Source organism: Natator depressus, chromosome 8 (assembly GCF_965152275.1).
Source record: "Natator depressus isolate rNatDep1 chromosome 8, rNatDep2.hap1, whole genome shotgun sequence".
Taxonomy (NCBI): domain Eukaryota; kingdom Metazoa; phylum Chordata; order Testudines; family Cheloniidae; genus Natator; species Natator depressus.
In genome coordinates this window covers 43,907,784-43,928,854 of record NC_134241.1, presented here as the reverse complement: position 1 = coordinate 43,928,854, position 21,071 = coordinate 43,907,784, and the positions used below count along the sequence as shown (strand labels likewise).

The 21,071-nt window shown below is 54.0% G+C and overlaps 1 protein-coding gene across 5 annotated transcripts in view; it reads right to left on the bottom strand.

Moving 5' to 3' along the window:
- The window catches only part of PDE4DIP (phosphodiesterase 4D interacting protein), a 153,528-nt gene extending 132,745 nt beyond the window's left edge, over positions 1 to 20,783 (bottom strand). For 4 of the 5 annotated variants that reach the window (XM_074960872.1, XM_074960881.1, XM_074960880.1 and 1 more), the window contains exons 1-2: positions 20,523 to 20,783; positions 2,660 to 2,715 (exon numbers count right to left, since the gene is read on the bottom strand). In XM_074960872.1, coding sequence (XP_074816973.1) covers positions 2,660 to 2,715; positions 20,523 to 20,755 — 289 coding nt within the window. In that variant the 5' untranslated portion in view covers positions 20,756 to 20,783. Of the gene's footprint in view, positions 1 to 2,659; positions 2,716 to 12,022; positions 12,212 to 20,522 lie in introns of those variants that run through there. The other variant, XM_074960877.1, reaches the window with a different exon arrangement.
- Positions 20,784 to 21,071: the final 288 nt, after the last annotated feature.

The window sequence follows — 21,071 nt, the reverse complement described above, 5'->3', positions numbered from 1 at the left end:
TTCACCAATCTATTAGAATTCTTTGAGAGAGTCAAACAAGCACATGGACAAGGGTGATCAGGAGGATATAGTGTACTTGGACTTTCAGAAAGCCTTTGACAAGGTCCTTCACCAAGCCTCTTAAACAAAGTAAGCAGTCATGGAATAAGAGGAAAGGTCCATTCATGGATCAGTAACTGGTCAAAAGATAGGAAACAAAGGGTAGGAATAAATGGAGAGAGGTAAATAGTTGGGTCCCCCAAGGATCTGTACTGAGACCAGTACTGTTCAACATACTCATAAGTGATTTGGAAAAGGGGGTGAGCAATGAGGTGGCAAAATTGTAGATAATACAAAATTACTCAGAATAGTTAAGTTCAAAGCTGACTGCAAAGAGTTATAAAGGGATCTCACAAAACTGGGTGACAAAATGGCAGATGCAATTCAGTGTTCAAAAGTGCAAAGCAATGCTCATTGGAAAAAATAATCCCAATTATACATACAAAATGATGGGGTCTAAGCTAGCTGTTACCACTCAAGAAAAAGATCTTTTGAGTTATTGTGAATACTTCTCAGAAAACATCCACTCAATCTGCAGCAGCAGTCAAAGTGAACAGAACGTTGAAAATCCTTAAGAAAGGGATAGATAATAAAACAGAAAATTCATAATGCCAAAACTGAAATCCCTGGTATGCCCACACCTTGCATACTGCCTGCAGTTCTGGTCACCCCTTTCTCAAAAAAAATCTATTAGAACTGGAAAAGGTACAGAGAAGGGAAACAAATTTGATTAGGCGTATGGAACAGCTTTCTTTTGAGAAGAGATTAAAAGACTGGAACTGTTCATCTTAGAAAAAAGAGATGCCTAAGGGGGAGATACGACAGATCTATAAAAATCATAAATGTTATGGAGAAAATAAATAGGGAAGTGTTATTTAGCACATCACAAACACAGGAACTAGGGGTCACCTGATGAAATTAATAGTCAGCAAATTAAAAACATACATAAGGAAGTAGTTCTTCACAGAACACATAGTTAACCTGTGGAACTCTTCATGGATGTTGTGAAGGCCAAAAGTATAACTTGTTCAAAACAGAACTAGATAAATTCATGGAGGATAGGTCCATCAATGGCTATTAGCCAAGATGGTCAGGGACACGACCCCATGCTCTGAGTGTCCCTAAACCTCTGACTGCCAGAAGCTGGGACTGGACAATGGGAGGGATCACTCCATAAATTGCCCTGTTCTGTTAACTCCCTCAGAAGCATCTGGCACTGGTCATTGTCAGAAGGCAGGATACTAGGCTAGCTGAACCATTGGTCAGACCCGCTATGGCCATTCTGATGTGATTACAGCACTGTTTCAGAGTTTTTTATCCTGAACTCACTGATAGGAACCCTCAGCCTTACCCAAAGCGTCAAGTGTTTTGTCTGAAGTCATCCTCATGTCCTTGGCAGTTTGAATTGTCTGACATGTACCGGAAACAGATCAGCTTGGGGAGCCCCTGAGCTCTGCTGTCCAATGGGACCAGCTGAGCCAGGCTGCTCTGCAAGTCACTGGTACCAGAGAGCCACGAAGCACGGACACCTATGAAGCGTCAGGGGTTGGCATGGTACTCAGCCAGCTTCTTATTGCACGTCCCTGCTTCCTCAGGCGCCATACCTTGACTCCAGCCCCCGCCCCTGTGGCACCCCTGAAGCCCACCGGCCCTGCTGCAGGCCTCAGTGGGCCAGCAGGAACCATATGCACAACACAGACAGTACTAGGGTCCCTGGCAGCTCCTAGGGACTTTCAGGAGCCCACAGGGAAAGAAGCCTGGGCCTGGGCCTGGGCCTGGAATCAAGGTCTGGACAGGGAGCCGGGAAGCTGGGGAAATGGTTGTGCGAAGTGCACTCGTTCCCAAGCCCAAGAAAGAGAACGTGGGCAAGAACTCTCTCTTACGTACCAGAGCACCTCACACTCGGATATATTTCCCTGGGGGGCAGGGTGAAAATCCCCATTGTGCAGATGGGAACCGAGGCACAGAGACACTAAATGACTTGGCCAAGTCACACAGGAAGTCTTTGGTGGGGCAGGGTGGATCAAGGTCTCTCAAGCCTCCTGCTAGCACCCTAAACCACTGAGCCACCCTTGCTCTCCTATCTCATAAGGGTTATAATGGAAGATTGGTCACTACGCAGAGACAGAGTCTGCATGATCACATGACAACACATTAAGAGGAAAAGAGATCTAAAAACAGCTGGAGGGTAATGGAAGCATGAGTAATCTGCTGGAGTCTGTAACTAACTAGCTATCCCAGACCAACTGGATTGCTTTGCTGAGGGAATTACAAAGTTAGTGGATCAAGGCTACAGCGTACTCAAAAGAATAACACGAATTAGCTAGAATACATGTGCTGCCAGATGGGGTGGAGGCTGGCAGAATAACCACAGCGGAAGGGTCATTATAAATGGCCACGAATTGCGCTGGAGAGAGGTGACCAGTGGGGTACACCAAAGTTTGCTGCTAGACCTCCAGTGCTAACTGGGATGGGGGACACACAGCACACTCCTGACATTTACAAGGGTCTTGAGAGTGGGCGGAGCGAAGAACACAGATCAGAGGCGCCCACACAGACAGCAGGGCCATGCCCGACCTGGGAGCAGGCCAGCTCTTCAATACAGGGCAGTGCTCCTTACCTGTCAAGTGACTGGCTCTGGGCACCATCTCCTTCCCATCACCATCACAGTAAGCCCTGCAGAGAAGAACACATGGGGCGATGTCAATAGACAGCACTGCACAGCAGGGCTGGGTTCCCAAGGCAGAAAGCTTCCCTTCTTTTACTGACCGAGACCCCAATAATGACCTGTGGCACTGTCCCCTATCCACAGAAACCACCCCGCCGGCCACAGATCCAGAGAGAGCCCGATACAGAATCCCAACATCACCATTCAGAGTGTCCCCAGCACCGTCCTCCCCAAGTATCTCAATACGGGGAGTTCCAAGCACTCAATGCATTCCCCATCCCACAGCACTATTAGAGCAGTTCTGTGCCCACAGCTCACTCTAGGGTTGTTCACGTCATGTTCAAGTAGTCCTGCTAGCAACACTGCCCAGTTGTTTATTTCTGACTTTGGTTTAGTGTCTCATTGACGCTGGGAGCTCTGGCTGGGTTCACTGACAACAGACTCATCAGCCACTTTCTCTAGGCCTGTCCCGATGTGGGGCTTGGGGAAGCTCCAGCATGTGGCATAAATAGGATGGCTCCCCGAGGAGAGAAGCCTGACATCTCCTAAAGGGTTTAGGTGCTGTGACAGAAATGGAGTGATACACAATGTTGTGGACACCGTAGGAGCTGCAATGTACAAATCTTAGAATATTTATACTTGGAGACATGCTGGGACCCGCCAGACCACAGGGCTACAAACAGTTTCGAAGTGCTGTGATTACTGCAGAGAGGAGGCACTGTCAGCAGCTGTCTAGGGGTTCAAGCTGGCACAAAGGGATGCAAAGGTTACATCTGCACAGCAGTCGGAGGGGTGACTGCAGCCTAGGGCACACTTGTGCTAGCTTTGCTCTAGGTAGCATGGCTAAAAATGGCAGTGAAAACGTGGCAGCCTGGACCCCAGCAGAGGCTGCACAAGCCTCCCTGGAACTCCGGGTACGTACTCACATTGCCCCACGTGGTGATGGGCTAGACCCCCCATCTTCACTGCTGCTTATAGCCATGCTAGCTAGATTCCAGCTCATGCAGGTGTGCCTACCCAAGCTGGAGTCACCCTGCTCCGAGCTGCAATGTGGACATACCCACATCCCATGGAATGGTGCTTTCCCAGTCAAGGGAATGGCAAGCATCAGGGGAAAACACCCATTGCATTGAGCCTGCTCCATTATTTTAAGATCTGTTCTCTCTCAAATGCTTTTGTTCTAAACAAATGCTAATTAAAGGAAGCTGTTGGGTCACTAATTCTCACTGTTTGGTCCTGGAGGGACAGAATTGCAGAGTCTGGGCATATACCAGACCTGCTGAGGTACTCACAGTGGGCTGAACCCAGCTCCTGCTCTGAGAGTGGCAGGATCGCCTGACCCCACCCTGAGAGGTGATGGCCAGAGCCCCCATGGGGTGCTCTCGGAGACACCAGGAGGGCTCAGAGGTGCGGTCCACCTGATAACCGGGACAGGCACTACAATTAAGGTAAGAGCTGCTGCAGTTGAGGCTGTCATGCAAGAGGAAGAAATTCAGGTCCTGATCCCACACTGAGTGCTGTGCGGGCAGACCCCTGAGCCCATGCAGTGTTCACTGCAAAATGAGGGCCTTGGCGCATGGGGCTGGGTCACGCATTATGGACTGGCTGCGATTCACGGAGATTCCTCCTCCATGAGCCGGCTGAACGCCCAGGGCTGCTGAGTTTGCAGCCTGCCTAGTCCTGTGCATGGCAAGAACCTTCTGTCTTCAGTTGCTTATAACTTTGCTCAACTATAACCTTGGGGGCTGAAATGTGCCACATTTCGGCTCTGCTGCAGCTTTCCATTTATTGCTGATACGTTTCATTTTCCAGCAGCTCTGCCAGTTTTGAGAACTGAGATAGAGGGGCAGACGGGAGGCAGCACTGCCAGTCTTTATAAAGGTTATCTGCAACCTTTCCTCAGAGCAGCTCAGAGGTTGACAGCAGGAAGTTAGAAACCTGGCAGGGGTAGGAGGACAGGTCTGGGATCAGAGCCGCCCAGACCTTTTGCTGCTCCAGGAAAGTCTGTCCAGACCTGGCCAAATTACAAGCCACAGAAAAGTGTTTGTGTGTGTGGTCCCTAATCCCATGAGGGGCCCTGTTTGGTGCCAGACAATAAGTGTAAGGACAGCGAAGCCATTGCAGGTGGATGGCAGAGTCGAGATGGAAATGGAGGTGCCCTCGGGACAGAGTCACTCTAGACCCATGAGCAGCTCAGATTCCCTCAACTCAGACTTGAGTGGGTCTGTGTGAGCTGCTGGCAAAGAGAAGAGAAATCCAAGCCCCCCTTGGGAGGGGAGGGAGGTAGAGGGCTCCTCCTGAGCAGGGCCGGCTCTAGGATTTTTGCCGCCCCAAGCGAAAATTTTTTTGGCAGCTCCCACCTTTTTTTGTGCCCCTCCCCCCCCCCCGGCTCCACCCCAACTCTACCCCTTCCCAACCCCTTCCCCAAATCCCCGGTCCCACCTCCTCCCCCAGGCGTGCCGCATTTCCCCCCCCATTGCTTCCTGCGGCTCCCCCCCCACAAGCCCCCGCCCTAGCTCACCTCCGCTCCGCCTGCTCCCCTGAACACGCCGCTGCTCTGCTTCTCCCCCCTCCCTCTCAGGCGAGGGAGAGGCCGCGCGTTCAGGGGAGCAGGCAGAGAGGAGGTGAGCAAAGGTGGGGGGAGCATAGGAAGTAATGGGGGGGGTAGAGGAACCACTCCCCGCCCCAGCTTGCTTCCGCTCCACCACTGTCACCTCCCCCGAGCTTGCCGCTGCTCGGCTTCTCCTCCCTCCCTCCCAGGCTTGCAGCACGAAACAGCTGTTCTGCATGCAGCAAGCCTGGGAGGGAGCGGGGAGAAGCGGAGAGGCGGCAGCGCGCTCAGGGGAGCAGGCGGAGGCGGGGCGGAGGCGAGCTGGGGCGGCGGGGGCACATTTCTAGGGGTGGCATGGCCAGCGCCGGAATGACACCCCTAGAAATGTGCCGCCCCAAGCACCTGCTTGTTTTGCTGGTGCCTAGAGCCAGCCCTGCTCCTGAGCAGAAACTCCTGCTACCCATCGGACTCAGCCTTCTGTCTTTTCTGCACCACTGCATTAACCTCTTCTGGCAGCACGCCCCACCTGCATGGTGAGCTCTGCTCCTTCCTCATTTGAGGGGCCCTGCTCAGATGCTATGCGAGCACTAACACAGAGCACGGTGCTGGCCCAACCCCGCAGCGGGGCGCTTGTGCCCAAGGCAGTCGAGCCCAGTGGAGGTGCATGTGTCCCGGTGAGCAGAGCTCATGCACCCAGGAGCATAAGGCTGGGCTTGTGGCCCAGCTTTGATACAGAACCAAACACTGCACTGGCAAACTTTTCTGCAGGAGGAATCTTCCAAAGAAAACACGGCAGGCTCCAGGTGGAGCTACCAGTGACCTGATGTCCCGGGACAGAGACACACGGGAGTCACTAACTTCCTGTCTGTTTGCATATTCCTTTAACAAGCCCTGTGCCCCCAGGGCTGGGTGGGATCGCTGGGTGGGCAGTGGAAGGCGATGGCGTCTATTACAGCTGGAAGGGCAGCAGCTCCTCCTGGCGCTCAGGATTCCTGCCTCGGCCAGGCCGGTCATTGCATCAATAAGCGGTGAGTTACGGGATGGGAAGAATGAATACACTTGGGGGATGGATTTCTTGGGGGCAGTGAGGATTGGACAGTTGGGGACACAGGGGAACCCTCCCTCCCCAATTTATGGTGGGGGACACACAGAGCTGCTGCCTCCTCCATGGAAAGAGCTGGGGAGATCCCCCAACCATGCCCTACTCCCCAGTGGAGAGAGAGGTCAGTAGATGCTGGGGAAGTGGGCCTGCTGCTCCCCCTGGAGACTGCAGGGTGCAGGACAGAGAAATCTCAAGCCACTGGCCTCCCACCAGGAACAGGGCATGCCCCTTCATGCAGCCTGACTCTGCAACTCCACTGCAGAAAGACAGACTGAGACCCAGCGCTAGAGACAGCAGCAACCTGCATGGAACTGGGAGGGTGGAGCCCGAGTTGCAGGAGGGAAAGGTTAGGAGGAATCAGTCCGCGTGCACATGGTTGGCAGGCGGGCTGCAGTTGCAGCACCTCTGTAAATAGGTCTCTTGACAAAGAGCCAGTTTCATTTCAGAAACAAGGAGTCCTTTCATGCTATTGCCTAGTCGGCAGGACGTCAAAGAGTGCCTGTGCCTGCATGCAGCCACAGACACACCCCACTCCTGGCTCGTCCCTACCTTTGACTGCTTTAACTTTGCAGCCCTCACAGTCTCCTAACACAGCGTCACCACATCTCTTAGGCTAGATTGGTTTTGGAGAGAAGAAAGGAAATTCCGTGATGTGGACTCATTGGCCCAGCCACCCCCAGACCGCCCTTCTCTACATAGGCTGAGCTCCCCTCCCATGAGGTCACCATCCATGCCTATGCAAAGCCAACAAGGGACATGGCTCTGACCTGGTAGCATCTTAACTTCCCTTTGCACAGGTGTAAGTGACTCTGCAAAATGCAGGGCAGTGGGGCCCGTTAGGAGCTGCCTTGTGTACCTCCGGAAGTCACAGGAGAGCTCTTCTCCCCCATGAGTTAGGAGCTACGAGGCAGGAGCTTACGCAGGGCACTGCTTCCCCTGTCAGACACACACACACGCAGTGTGACCTTCCCCAGTTCATGTACAATTCATGAGCTGAGGAAGAAAGCTCCATACCAGAGGTACTGCACATGCACAACTCTTATAAATCCCACAGCAAGGGTATACACAGGAAATCAATGTAATCGATTATTTACCAATTAAATAAATACACACACACCCCCAACAGAGAGAAGGGAATGCTCATCACTTTACACGGCAATAGACAAGTACATACGCAATGAGCTCCCAAAAGGAGAAACAGCATTACAATTTACTAAGCTAAAGCACATTAGTAGGGGAATAAAGAGAAAAACTATCTGCCTGGCAGCTGCAGAAGGAAGAAATTCAAAATGAAACTAGGATGAAATTTACCCTCATGTCCAAGCAGCTGATCCATGCACCTCCTCTCAAGCCAGGGCTGACGCAGTGGGGTCCCTGAATTGGGGTGAACTGTCTTTCATTCACCACACACAAAGAGAAGTTAGCATATTTTATGTTTTTACGTTTCAGGAAGGTTTCCATGATTTCACTGCTTTGCATCCAGAAACTTAACACGCAGGAACCAAAAACACAAAGAGACAAAGCAGGCTGCTCCCTAAGGCAGAGCAACACAACTCACCCCCCTTGCTCTTTGCAGACTGCCTGCTGAAGGCCCAGATTACATGCTTCTCTACAGAGCCTCTTAGCCTGCAAGCAGGCCTGGGAAACACCTTACGCTTAAAGTGGTAGCTAGTCATTTTAACCCGATTCTCAATACACCACAAACTGCACCTTAATGAACTATTAGACGAATCAAGAAATTAACACCACATCCCCCTCACATGGTTTGAAACGTTTTATCACACTGTCCAAACTGTAACACAAGAACCTATACAGAAGTAGAGAGCATACTTAGCTGAGACCAGTTCTCTTCCACTGTAAGAGAGGATAACTGGAACTAGGTAAAATGCTAACTGTAGTGGGGCAGTTACCCCGCTCCGGTGGAAAAAGCTAGGCTGAGTGGGGAAGCAGCCACAGCTGGGGCCATGCCCAATCAGGCCACAGCTGGCCCTATAAAAGGGCTGTGAGCTAGGAGCTGGACTAGTCTGTCTTCAGCCTGGGAGGGAGAAGGACCTAGCTGCCTGGAATTAGGGTACCTGAAGCAAGGCAAGGCAAGGCAAGGCAAGAGGAGCTGGGGAGCTCCACCCTGGCAACTTCCCAGGCTGTAGGCCTTGTTAAAGGCCAAAGGCAGGTACTGGGGCTAAAGAGGTGTAGCCCGGGGATAGCTAGAGACAGCTGGTCCAACCCCCTTGCCGACAATGAGTGGCCATTACAGACTGCAGTTTGTCCCAGTGAGAGGGGCTGGATGACGACTGGCAGTAGCCACTGAGGCAAGGTGGGTGTAGAGGGTTGGGTGTTCCCTTGGGAGCGGAGACCCAGAGTGTGGGGGCACTGCGGGGAGGCAGCACCCTGAGGAGAGGGACATGGGGGCCTGAGGCAGGTGAGACATCGGCCAGAAGCAGGCGCTCCAAAGCTGGAAAGAGCTAATGCCCAGAACGGCCAGCAGGAGGCGCCACACCAGTGAGTCAAACAACCTGCTTCACTAACGTTTGTATGTTTCCAAAGCTACATTCCTCTTCACTTGGGGAAGCTCCTGGGGAGCTAACCCGAACATTAGGAGGTTCCTAGATCTAGATCACTCCTGCATTCACCAAAGCATCAAGCTCTGTGATTAAAACACCAGGAAGAAATGAAGCACACAAATCAAGGGATTTCAAGAGTTAAGCTGTGACAGCAATATTCCATTTTTGGTACTTTTTATTCCTATTAGCCCTGCGGAGCCAATGCACTGAGGGTCTGTCTTTGTGGCAAAAAAAGGTGTAAGGTGTAGAGCTGGGGAGAGCTCAATTGCTGTGAAATCCTACTGGAGACAATTACCAGGCACAGGTAATTCTTCTCAGCGTAGCTAGTTGCGCTCAGTCTAACTCCTCCATGTGGCATTTATCTCAACTAGCTATGTCAAAGTAAGCACTACCAGTGCCTTATCTCCACTAGGATTTTACATGGAGTTAGGTTTTAGGGGCGGAGAAGACACAGGGTACATCAACACTGCAAGTTCAGGGTCCTATTTCCAGCTCAAGGAGACATACTCAGCTAGCCCTCATCGAGCTAGTGTGGTAAAAATACAGAGCAGCCACTGAAGCGCAAGCAGTGGGGGCGGGTAGCCACCCTGAGGATGTACCTAGCGTCTCCGCTGGGCACACACTTGCCATCTGTGAGGATGTGACGCAGCAGGGAGGGGGGAGTGTTGACCTGGGAATGTGCCCTGGGGATGGGAGACCTAGAGCCTGTAACCTGAGCCAGGAGGGGGAGGGGGCAGTAACGCCTCTGCCCAGGACTGTGAACAGAGGCTGCAGAAGGGAACCTGCTGGGGGGGGGGGGTTTAGTTTCAGTTTGGTGCTGGGTGGTGGAACGCAGAGAACCCCAGGGCTGGGGTCTAAGCTCCCTGCTCCCCCAGAAGGACTTGACTGAGGGGTCCTGGTTGTACCCACAAGCTCTGTCTTGGACTGTGTTCCTGTTGTCCAATAAACCTTCTGTTTTACTGGCTGGCTGAGAGTCTCAGTGAATCCCAGGAAGAGGGGTGCAGGGCCCGGACTCCCCACACTCCGTGACACCATCTCACCGCTTGTGCTCCATAGCTACAGTTTAGTTTTAGCACCCGAGCTCCAGGAGCATTAGCGTGATTCTGTCTCCTCACGGGGCATTGCCCACCCAGCTCCAAGGATAGATACAGTGTATATCCATAGGTGCCAACTCCATGGGTACTCCAAGGCTCAAGCACCCACTGAAAAAAATAGGGGGTGCTCAGCACCCGCAGGGCCAGATTAATCTTTTGTGGGCCCTGCGCTCTGCCCCAAGGCCCTTCCCCCACTCAGCCTCTTTCCCCCAAGGCCCCGCCCACCACTCTGCCCCGAGACCCCACCCAAACTGTTCACCATATCTCCGTCAGACAGCCCCACTGACGGCACTGGGGCTCCGCAGGGAACTGATGGGCTCATTCAAAGACAGCGGGGTTGCACAGATGTCCCCGAGGGGCTGGCGTGGCCCTGCCGAGCTACACTTCACCTGGGACTCTGCTGAAGGAAGGAAGGATCCCATTCAGCTCACAGCCTTTGCTACATGGGGTCTTTCTGGTCAAACATTTCCCATCATTGCTGCCTTGGGCTCAGATCCCTCCAATGGTCGCAACAGCGAGAGCTCCAGCGGTGACAAGGCAACAGAGGCTGGAGGGTGGAGACCTGCTCTAAGCAGGGTCAGACAAGGTAGGGAGAGATTCCCGACCGGGGCAGGGGAGAATTCCCCCAGTGCAGGAGCAGCACATGGCACGGGAGCCAGGAGGGCAGGGGCTAGTCAGCACAACTGATGTGGCTGGAGTGTTTCCACCCATCTTCCGCTCTAGGTGCAATACAGAGCACTGGACACAGAGGATGCAGCTGAGAGACACGCAAAAACAGCTTCCTCCCGCTCCATCCCCAGCGCCCCACCAATGCAAGCCTCCAGCCCAACTCCTCCCCCATTCTCTCTCCCATGCAAAGGCTAGCAGAAGAGGGGGCTGGGACAAGCATGGTCTCAAGGTTACAATCGAGGCTCCAGTGAGGCCAGGTGGGAAGCCCGTTTGACAGCCACGCACCCCTTCCCAAGAACGTCCTGCACCAGAGGATTAAATGGGCAATGCTTAGCTTACTGGTAGTGCAATTGTCTATGGCACTCAAGCTGAGGCACAACCAGACCTAAACATGACATGTCTGGTCTCATTTCCTCACGTCACCTTCACCCCTACAAATCCACCTTCTTAAGAGCCCTCTCCCCCGCAGCTTTCACGCCTGCTCCCACTCCTCCTGGGAGCACATAACGGATCAGTGCCAGCCTCGGACACTACCTCAGTGCAATGCTACGGCTCTCACTGAAACAGAGAATTAATGCTTTCCTGGGAACTTTCCCGTGCCCACCTTGTCTGCCTTGGAAAGGTCCCAAAACAGCTACGCGGGAATAAGAGTAAACCCACACAGGGCTTACAATGAAATAACTATTCCAGTCAATGCTCAAGCGTATGCCAGCGCTTAGAAACTAATCCACAAACTTTATACAAGGACGGCTACACCCGCCACTGAAACAGCAGCCAGGGCTCTGAAATGGAACCTGCCAGATGTCAGCCAGCCCAGCACTTCCTGAAGCATCTAGGTGTTCCTTCGGTCACCCATCCACCAGCTGAGAGCGCCCCCTTCCAACTACTGATCCCGACCAGCCCAGGTAGCCAGTGAGATCTGGCAGCCTCACAGCTTCAAGTATGGCTTCAGGACACCAAGCGCTACCTTATCTGACTTGTCTATGGATTGGCCTGGGGTACAATGCTGCGTTAGCAGGAGAGGAGCTTTGCTGGTGACACAAATGGTTCTAACGGGCCTGCCGTGCTAGCCCTCTGTCCAGTGCACATGGACTAGAGCTAAGGTGCGCGTGAGCTGCCACGGGGAGTGTGTGCTGCAGCCAGCAATGGGGCTCCCACCCACATGGCATGCTGTAGGGGGCAGCACAGCCCGGGATGGCAGCGTGAGGCAGAGAGGGATCCCAAGAGCCGCTCTGGGAGGCAGCCTGCATGGGGTTTGCACAGGAAAGTCACATTTACAGCCCGTCTGTGCTAAGTCAGCTTAGGAGGCGAGAGGGAGAAGTCAGACCCAGCACTTACTTTTTCCTTGTCGCAGCCCCTTCCATCTTGCAGCCCCTCTGCTTGCTCCTGGGGACAGCACCTCACCGACCCGCATAGGGAGGAGAAGGGCCCAGGTGTTTCTAGCTAAAAGCACAGCATCTCCCTGCAGAGGAGCCAGTCTCCTTCCTGCCTGGTTTGGCGCAGAGAGTCTCTATCCGAATCACAGAGCACAGGCTGTCCCAAAGCAGCACACCTTGGAGCAGGCAGGCCGGGAGAGCAGCTGAGCACAGAGGACTCACACAGACTCCCAGATGACTGGCTGGCACGGGTTTCTCAGCACAGGCTGAGCTGTCAGCTCTGCCGGAGGTGGAGCCTCAGACAGTCATCAAACAACTGCACTAGCGCCCTGTGTGCTGTGCACAGCTACCCCCCCAACCGGCGCAGAGCAACAAGGATTCCATTGAAGGGGAGCAGGACCCGAGGCGCCTGGAGCCCACAGCATTATGCAAGCTCCTGGGGTGGAAAGCACAGCCTCCAGCCCCACGAGTGCAGAGCTGCGAATGCTGCCACACTGATGAGCAAGAGAGCCAGCCTGCTTTCTAAGCCCCCTGCCCACATACATCAGATGCCCAGAAAGGAGAATCTTGGGTCCCCCAGTGGGTCCCTGCTGGATCCGCCACCCTCCCAGCCTTCTTTTCCCCCCTTGCCGTGCAGGATCCTGTCTGAAGACGCCATGCACCCATGACATGTGCACACTAGGTTCCGAGGGTAAATGGACAGCATTACCCAGAGAAGCCCAGCTGATTATTACACCTGTGTCACAGCTCCATGGAAACGGTCTCCAGTGGCGGGGTCACGTCTCAGCAGCACGTTGTTTCGAAGCAGGCTGCCCCCCCATAACACCCCATGCTGCACATTCCAGCACTCCGGGCAGGCTATTCTTGGTCTGGTCTCAGCCTGTGGTCTGGACAGGAACTGGGCCTGCAGCAGTCTGGAATTATCCGAAGGACGGCCACAAATCCTGCCGCCCACAGAGGGGGGACGGTGAAAACGCACTCCGAATGGTGGAGACGCAGAGAGCAAGACAGCCAGACGTCGGCTTTGTTACACAGCTGCTTTCTCTGCATCCCCAGCCTCCCTGCTGGTGCATCGCTGGCTGCAAACGACAGAGGCTTCTGTCCAATGCCATCACCCCTGAACAAACGCAGCTCACACTCCAAGTCAGCCGGACTGATTAGTAGGCTATGGCGGCTGTACATTCCCATCCCGGGGCTACCACGTCCATCTCCACAAGCAGTACACGCGGAAGAGATGCAGGCCTATGTCTGCACACTCGGGTTCCCAGAGTTCGGCACCTCAGCATCAGGGGCGCGGTGAGCAGAGATGCTGGCACCTGCAGCTCCCCCAGCTCAGATGGGAGCTGTGGGTCCCAGCACCTCAGAGATCACGCTGCTTCTGTTCTGATGCCTAAATGCAGGGCAAAGGGCCTAGGCTTAGCCCTCACATTTGAAAGGTCTTGGGGAAGTGACTTGTCCTAGGTCACTGTCAGAGGGCAGAGGAGCCCCCAGCCAGGTTCCTGGCCTCCAGCTCCAAGAGCACCAAGCTGTCTCCAGGGGGAAGGGGCAGGCCACATAGCGCTGTGCCCCTGCACTAGTGGATCCCACCAGCCTGTCACTGGGTGCAAACCCCAAGGGCCTGAACTTGGGTCACCTAAGCATAGGAAGCCACGTGGCTGACTGAGCCCAAATAGAGGCCTGGGGAGCAGGCACCCTGGGACCCTTTTAACAGGGGCTGGGCCAGGAGAGTTGCACTCGCCTGGAGCATCGTGGCCAGAAAGAAACTAACCTCCCTTCCCCCAGCACAGCTGGGCCTGAGGAGGTGGCAAGAGAGGCCCAACGCCAGCAAGGAGCCAAGCAGAGAGGTGTAACAATGCTGCTGAAGGGAGGCTGGGTGGCCGGGCTGGGGGAACCCACCCAGCAGCTGTAAGGGGCAGACACGGGTCCAAGCGGGAGGTGGGAATTCAAGGCAATAGAAGCAGTGGGAGCAGTGGATGAGTCACTGCTGCAGAGAACCCAGGGAGGGGCTACCAGGGAACCGTGCCATTCTGTGACAGGCCAAGGGCAGCGCCCAGGCTCCGAGGGGCAGCTCCAGACATGGGTCACAGCAGGCAGCTGGGCAGCCGTGGGGCTGTAGCTCAGGGAATCAGGGGAAATCACCAGGAGGGGAAGGACTTGGGGGAGGCAGCCCAGCTGCTGCAACAGGATAAGTCTGGTCCCGCAGATCCCTCTGGGGGAGTCAGATCAGTGGCAGGGTAGCAGTGGCCTCTGCCATCAGCAGCTGCAGGGGGACCCTTGGAGGAAGCAGAAGAAGGAGTTGAGCAGCTACTGCGGGACCGAGTTTCAATACAAACCCCAGAGCAGCTGGCCTGAGCTTTTCACAGGGGGAGGGCAGCAGCGGGGGCTGGAGGAAGAGTTGGACTCATGTCCTCAAGGCGGGGAGAGATGAGAGGAGTTGGTCATGGAGTCAGCGCAGCTTGGAAGAACCCGTCTAGCAGGCCAGGGTAGCCAGAGTCCCGTCTGGACAAGCCAGACATCATCATGTACGGCTGCCAGACAAGCTACTGAGCTACACCTGTCCAGGATATCAGACAACCCTACTAGCCCCACAAGCCAGAAGATTTCTGCCCTCAGAGAGAGGCCCATGCTGTCTGTATAGGGGCAGCACAGGCCTGTAGGACAAGCTCACCCTTATATTCACCATTGAACCTCTACTCAATAACCGGACTGGCATGTGTGTGACTCTGGTTCAGAGCCAGTTATACCTGTCAGAGAATCATAGAAGTGTAGGACTGGAAGAGACCTCGAGAGGTCATCTAGTCCAGTCCCTTGCACTCAAGGCAGGACTAAGTATTATCAGATTCTAGATCATTTCTGATAGGTGTTTGTCTACCCTGCTCTTAAAAATCCACCACTTTCCCACCCATCTACAAGGCTTGTTATCATGTCAAAGAAAGCTATTAGGTTGGTTTGACATGATTTGTTCTTGATAAATCCATGCTGACTGTTACTTATCTTCTTATTATCTTCTAGGTGTTTGCAAATTGATTGCTTTATCTTTCCGGGTACTGCAGTTAAGCTAAATTCCCTGGGTTGTCCTTATTTCCCTTTTTATAGATGGGCACTATATTTGCCCTCTTCCAGTCCTCGGGAATCTCTCCCATCTTCCATGATTTTTCAAAGATAATCATTAATGGGATATCGCCTCAGTCAGCTCCTTGAGTATTCTAGGCTGCATTTCATCAGGCCCTGCTGCCTTGAAAACATCTAATTTATCTAAGTAATTTTTAACATGTTCTTTCCCTATTTTAGCATCAGATCATACCTAATTTTCACTGACGTTCATTATGTTAATCGCTTCTAACCTTTTTGGTGAAAACTGAAACAAAAAAAGTCATTTAGCACTTCTGCCATTTCCACATTTTCTGTTATTGTCTTCCCCCCTCATTGAATAATGGGCCTACCCTGACCTTTGTCTTCCTCTTGCTTCTAATGTATTTGTAGACAAATGTCTACAAATGTCTTTATGTCTCTAGCTAGTTTAATTTCGTGTTGTGTTTAGGCTTTCTAATTTTGTTCCTACATGATCGTGTTGTTTATTTATATTCATCCTTCAAAATTTGACCTAGTTCCCACTTTTTATAAAAGACTCTCTTTTTGAGTTTCAGATCACTGGAGATCTCCTGGTTAAGCCAGGGTATTCTCTTGCCATACTTCCTATCTTTCCTACGCAGTGGGCTAGTTTGCTCTTGTGCCTTTAATAAAGTCTCTTTGAAAACTGCCAACTTTCTTGAGCTGTTTTTCCCCTTTGACTTGCTTCCCATGGGATCTTATCTACCGACTCCCTGAGTTTGCTAAAGTCTGCCTTCTTGAAATCCATTATCTTTATTGGGCTGTTTTCCCTCCTACCATTCCTTAGAATCATGAACTCGATCATTTCATGATCACTTTCACCCAAGGTGCCTTCCACTTCCAAATTCTCAGCCAGTTCCTCCCTGTTTGTCAAAATTAAATATAGAACAAATTGACTCCAACACATTCCAAGAACTTGTTGGATAATCTGTGCCTTGCTGTATTATTTTCCCCAAGAGATGGCTGGGTAGCTGAAGTCCCCCATCTCCACCAAATCCTGTGCTTTGGATGATTTTATTAGTTGTTTAAAAAGAGCCTCATTCACCTTCTCTTCCTGGTTAGGTGGTCTGTAGTAGACCCCCCACCATGACATCACCCTTGTTTTTTACCCCTTTTATCCTTACCCAGAGACTTTCAGAGACTGTCCTAGCAGCCTGCCCCTAAGAAAAGCACCTGCATTGTAAGACCATGGGTACCACTACGAGGGCTTGCGTTGTTATCACGCCAGCTGTGGCAGGAGCCATGTACCCCGAGGGGGTTCCCAGAGGGGGTTCCCATGTACCCAGAGGGCGGTATACACCACAGCACTGAGAGCAGCTTATGCCCCGAGGCCGGGGGTGTCACCGTCACTGAGCCTGTAAGGAACACTGGCATTCACCATTGGCCTGCTCCCATTGCCTCTCATGGTAAAGGATCGAGCCACATGTGCAGCTATGGGAGCAGAGAAAGAAAAGGCTGGCTGTGAGAGTGACCCCACCCGCCTGCACTCCTCTGAGCAAGGAGGCCAACCACCGCAGAGATGGGTTCTCAAGGGCAGAACAAGGAAACCTTGCCAGTCCCAGCCTGAGCTCACTCACCCTTCACACACACCAGGAGAGCGCCTTGGCCAAGGAGGCATGGAATCAGGCAGGTAGTTTGGTCAGGAGCGGTACAGAAAGAACACCGGGCTCGTGGCACCAGCTCCAGTTATTGGCCCAGCTTACGTGGTATCCTGTCTGCAATGCTGTACATGGGTGCTGGGGGAGGGGAATTCCTCTCTGACCCCCACAAGGGGCAGCTGATGCATCGAGGTGTGCATAGGAAACAGTCCACCACAGAGTGAGAACCTAGTGCCAGCACTCTCCCTGCTTCCCAGCCGGGGAGAGTGATCTGCCAACGGCCTCAGAGCCACAGCAGCTGCTTCGGCCTTTCTAGGCGTGGGTGACAGCCAGCGGCATGGAACTGGGTGCGTGTCAGAGATCAAATCCACTGGCAAACCCCAGAGCAATGCAACCAGACAGGTGTTCCACACAGCCAGTCTTTGAAGAGCTCACCCCACCACCCCCAGAGATAGAGCTCTCCTCTCTAGGCTCAGCTCCATCATGTGGCAACCGCAGAGAGTCACAGAAAGAAGCCTGTGGTGCTAACACTGAGCCAGGTACTCTGCTTGTTTCCCTTATTCCAGTGACATTTCAACACATTGATTTTAAACATCCGTGAATCTCCTGAAACTATTTTGTTCAGTCTGGGCTTGACTCTGCTGTCAGGGAAACAGTCACAAAACACACAAAGCCTAAAGGAAATGGGCTCTGGAGTTTTGAAGCCAGGAGTGGTTGAAGTTGACATGCCAGTTGTCATGCTGGCCACGAAGGCACTGCAGACCTCTCTGTAGGCACGCATCTACTGACAGTGAAAAACGTACACCGCATGCTCCGTAAGTAACTTTCAGACTGTAACCAGGCCAGCTACCTCCCGTGTGCCTCCTCGTGGCCCTGGGTCATGCTACAGGCAGCCTGCCTCAGTTTCCCCTCTTGGACTGTTCAAATAAACTTTAATTGAGGCTTTTTCCTGGTCAAAAAATACCCCTCCTTGGGGACTGGGCTTATGAATACACAATAAACCATAAATAAAACTCAAAACACCAAAACCAAGTCCACGCATAGATCCATACAACCTAAGATGTCTCTTCCTCTTCCCAGGACTTTCTGTCTGGGGCTTCTGCAGCCTCCGCTCTGCTTGGTCAGGGTATCTCCCAGGCCACTGTACCTAGAGAGCTTTCCTCCCTCTCCACAGGCTCTGCCACAGCTGCCAGGAGCTTTTTCCCCTTCAGTGCAACTTCCAGCTGCTTTTACGTTGGAATCCCTGATTCCCCCCAGATGGGGCTCATCCTCCTTGTCAAGGTTGGCTCAGCCCCAGGCTCTCCAGCCCTGGGGAGGCCACCCTGTTGCACAGACCTTCAGCCAGTGTTTTTTAAACCAAGCTAGTCTTCAACAGTGTCACATGTCATCTGTTTTTTCAGCATGCCCTTCCCTAAAGTGTGACTATTTTGAAACAGAGAAGTGTTTTCTTCTCCCCCTCATTCAACTCAAAAACAGCGGAAGAGGAATTTTGCTCAAACTGTGCAGGAAAAAAAGAAGCAGCACTTTTGGCAAGAAATTGAGCATGACAATTTTCAGCCCCAAAAGGTGAATGTCTCCAAAAACGAAGCATGTAACAGCAGGGAGAATCGAACAGAGCCAAAACTCTTCTGTAACCTTAACTATAGCAAAGGCCACTGAGCATTCCCTGAAATCAGAACCATCCCTTTGCCACCTCCTGACTTTGGGTGCAGTGGAAATGCTCATCCTTCCTCTTACATTACCCTAGTTCCTTGCGGAGATATAGCTAGACAGGCAAGTGTGGGAGCTGTGCTGGGGGGACAGGAGACAATCAACTAGGGCATGGGGAGTTGCTGTTCTCCCCTGCAACGTTTTGAGAGGCCAGGTGCAATCTGCTGCCTTTTAGAGGACCAAGGCATTTCAAAATACTAATGCTACGCAAATCAAAAGCCAGGATCTAATGCTCTGAGCTAGCATAACTTGCCAGTGGCACATTACGTCCTGTTAAACCCAGCAGCAAGCTTTGCACACCCCATCACAGGCCTTCAGACGCCCTCATGCTTTCCCCAAAATACCCGCACACATTCAACTAGCCAACACAGGGGTGCTGGAGCCAATGCCCATGCCCCATTCACAAGCAGAGTAGTCTGAGGAACTTGAAGACGCACTCGCACCGGGAACTTGAAGCCCAGACAGAACGATGTTACCAATATTGCTTCCTCGGCAAAACCTTACAGCGTCTGACCCCAAGCCTATTCAGAGGGTGAGGGAGGGACTCTGCAGCAGGGACAGCGCTGACGGTTGCTGCAAGGAGGGAGGCAGGAGGAGGGTCCCTGTGAGTGGCAGTGGGCCACTGGGATCAGGAAGATGCAGCTGGCAGTTCTTGGAGGGCAGGTGGAGGAGTCCTGGGAGCTGAGTGAGGTGGAGCAGGGCTCTGAGGTGGTGCAGCAATGAGGGAGGGAGGCGGGGTGCTGTGAACCACATGCTGCCCTAGCTGGCTGAGAAGAGAACCCACAGGTGGGTCCCAGCAGCAAAGGGCCCGCTTTTCTGCCTGCACACTATGCATCAATGAGCTCAGCTCCTGAGCTTTGGGGGCCAGCTGTGGGGAGGTCTGAGAGCGGTCACAGTGGCACTATGTTGGGGCACTTGGTTACAACCCAGCAATCCCCTCCTGCCCAGCCACTGAGACCAAGCCCCCCACACCTTTGCAGGCTGCAGCCCAGTGGAGTGACATGGTGATCCCGCAGCGTGGGCTCACACCGATAGGGGAGCAGGGAGATTGTGCTAGAGCCAGCATAGCACCAGCCCTGCCGAGGACAGAGCGGGAATCCAAGGAGAAACGGGTCAGCAGCTGTGGCACGAACTAGCCCCCTGCAGGGCAGGAGGCCTCAGAGGTGCAAAAATGGACTTTGCCCTTATCCCAGCCTGCAGGGCAGCAGCAGAGGGCCCCGTTTGTGCAGCCCCAGCACAGAGCACGTCCCTGACAGTAAGAGCTGACACAGGCACTCGGGCCTCCCAACACAGCTGCCTAGGAAAGGGCCCAACGTGCAGAAAGGCTGGTTGGCTCTGCCTGCAGGGATGACAGCTGCATGGGATCCCCAGATCACACCCCCACTGGGAGCCAATAGTCCTTCTGTGGCTTCCTCCAGCACATCAGCCCTCTCCCATCTGCTGCAATGCCCGTCTGCTCCGGTCACCTCCGGCCTTGGCCCCAATTGCCACCCGCCAGCCCCTCCGCTGGCTCCCTCTGGCCCTCCTTATACTATGGCCCATCGCAGCCCCATCCTCATCTCTGGACCCTGCCCTGCTCCCCCACCAGTGATGCCAGCCTCTTGGTCGCCATCCCACCTTGGGCCACCCTTCCTGCCCGTGCTGAACCCTCTCCCCAGCTCCTGGAGGGCAGTGCCCCCACTCCTGTTACTAGAGGGGGAGAGTAGGGGGAAGCAGACACCTGCAAATTAGATATCATCCTGACAGTGCACCCCCATACTGCCCCTCTGCCCCCACCATGTCACCCTGCCCCCATCGCACTGACTGTCCCCCAGTCTGGATCACCCTGCCCCCCATTGCACTGACTGCACCCCATCGCACTGACTGCACCCCAGTCCAGATCACTCTGCTCCCATCATACTGACTGCCCCCCAGTTCGGATCACCCTGCCCCACATCATACTGACTGCACCCCATCGCACTGACTGCCCCCCAATCCAGATCACTCTGCCCCCCATCACACTAACTGCCCCCCAGGCCGAATCACCCCGAGCCCATAGCTCACCTGCGGCCCGGAGTCCACATCTCGGCTAGATCCAGCCCAGGCGCTTCCCGGGAGCAGCAGCAGCAGCAGCCGGGGCCACGCGAGGCAGGAGCCCAGGCTGTGCCGGCCCCGGCTGGGCTCCTCATGGGCTGCTCCGGGAGCCGGGCTCCGCTTCCGCGTCCCCGGGGAAGGCGGCTCCGCAGCCGGCGCCCTCGGCTCGGCCCAGCATCCTCCAGCCCGGCATCCCCCAGCATCCGCCCGGCATCCTCCAGCCGGCATCCCCTCCTCACCCCTCCCCCGGCAGCTCTCACCCGTTCCCCCGCCCCCCCCGCCCCGGCCCAACATCCCCCCTCCCCCTGCCTCCTACTCCTCAGGGTCCCTCTGCCCCCTTCTCCCCATCCCGCATCCCCCGGCTCCGGCCCAGCATCCCCTCCCCACCGCATCCCTCTTCCCCCCCTTCCCCCCAGCATCCCTCCTCCCCGCCGCCTAGCCCAGCATCCCCCACTCCCACGGTCCCCAGAATCTTCTCCAACGCCTCTCCCTGCCCCCCCCCAGCATCCCCTTCCCCCA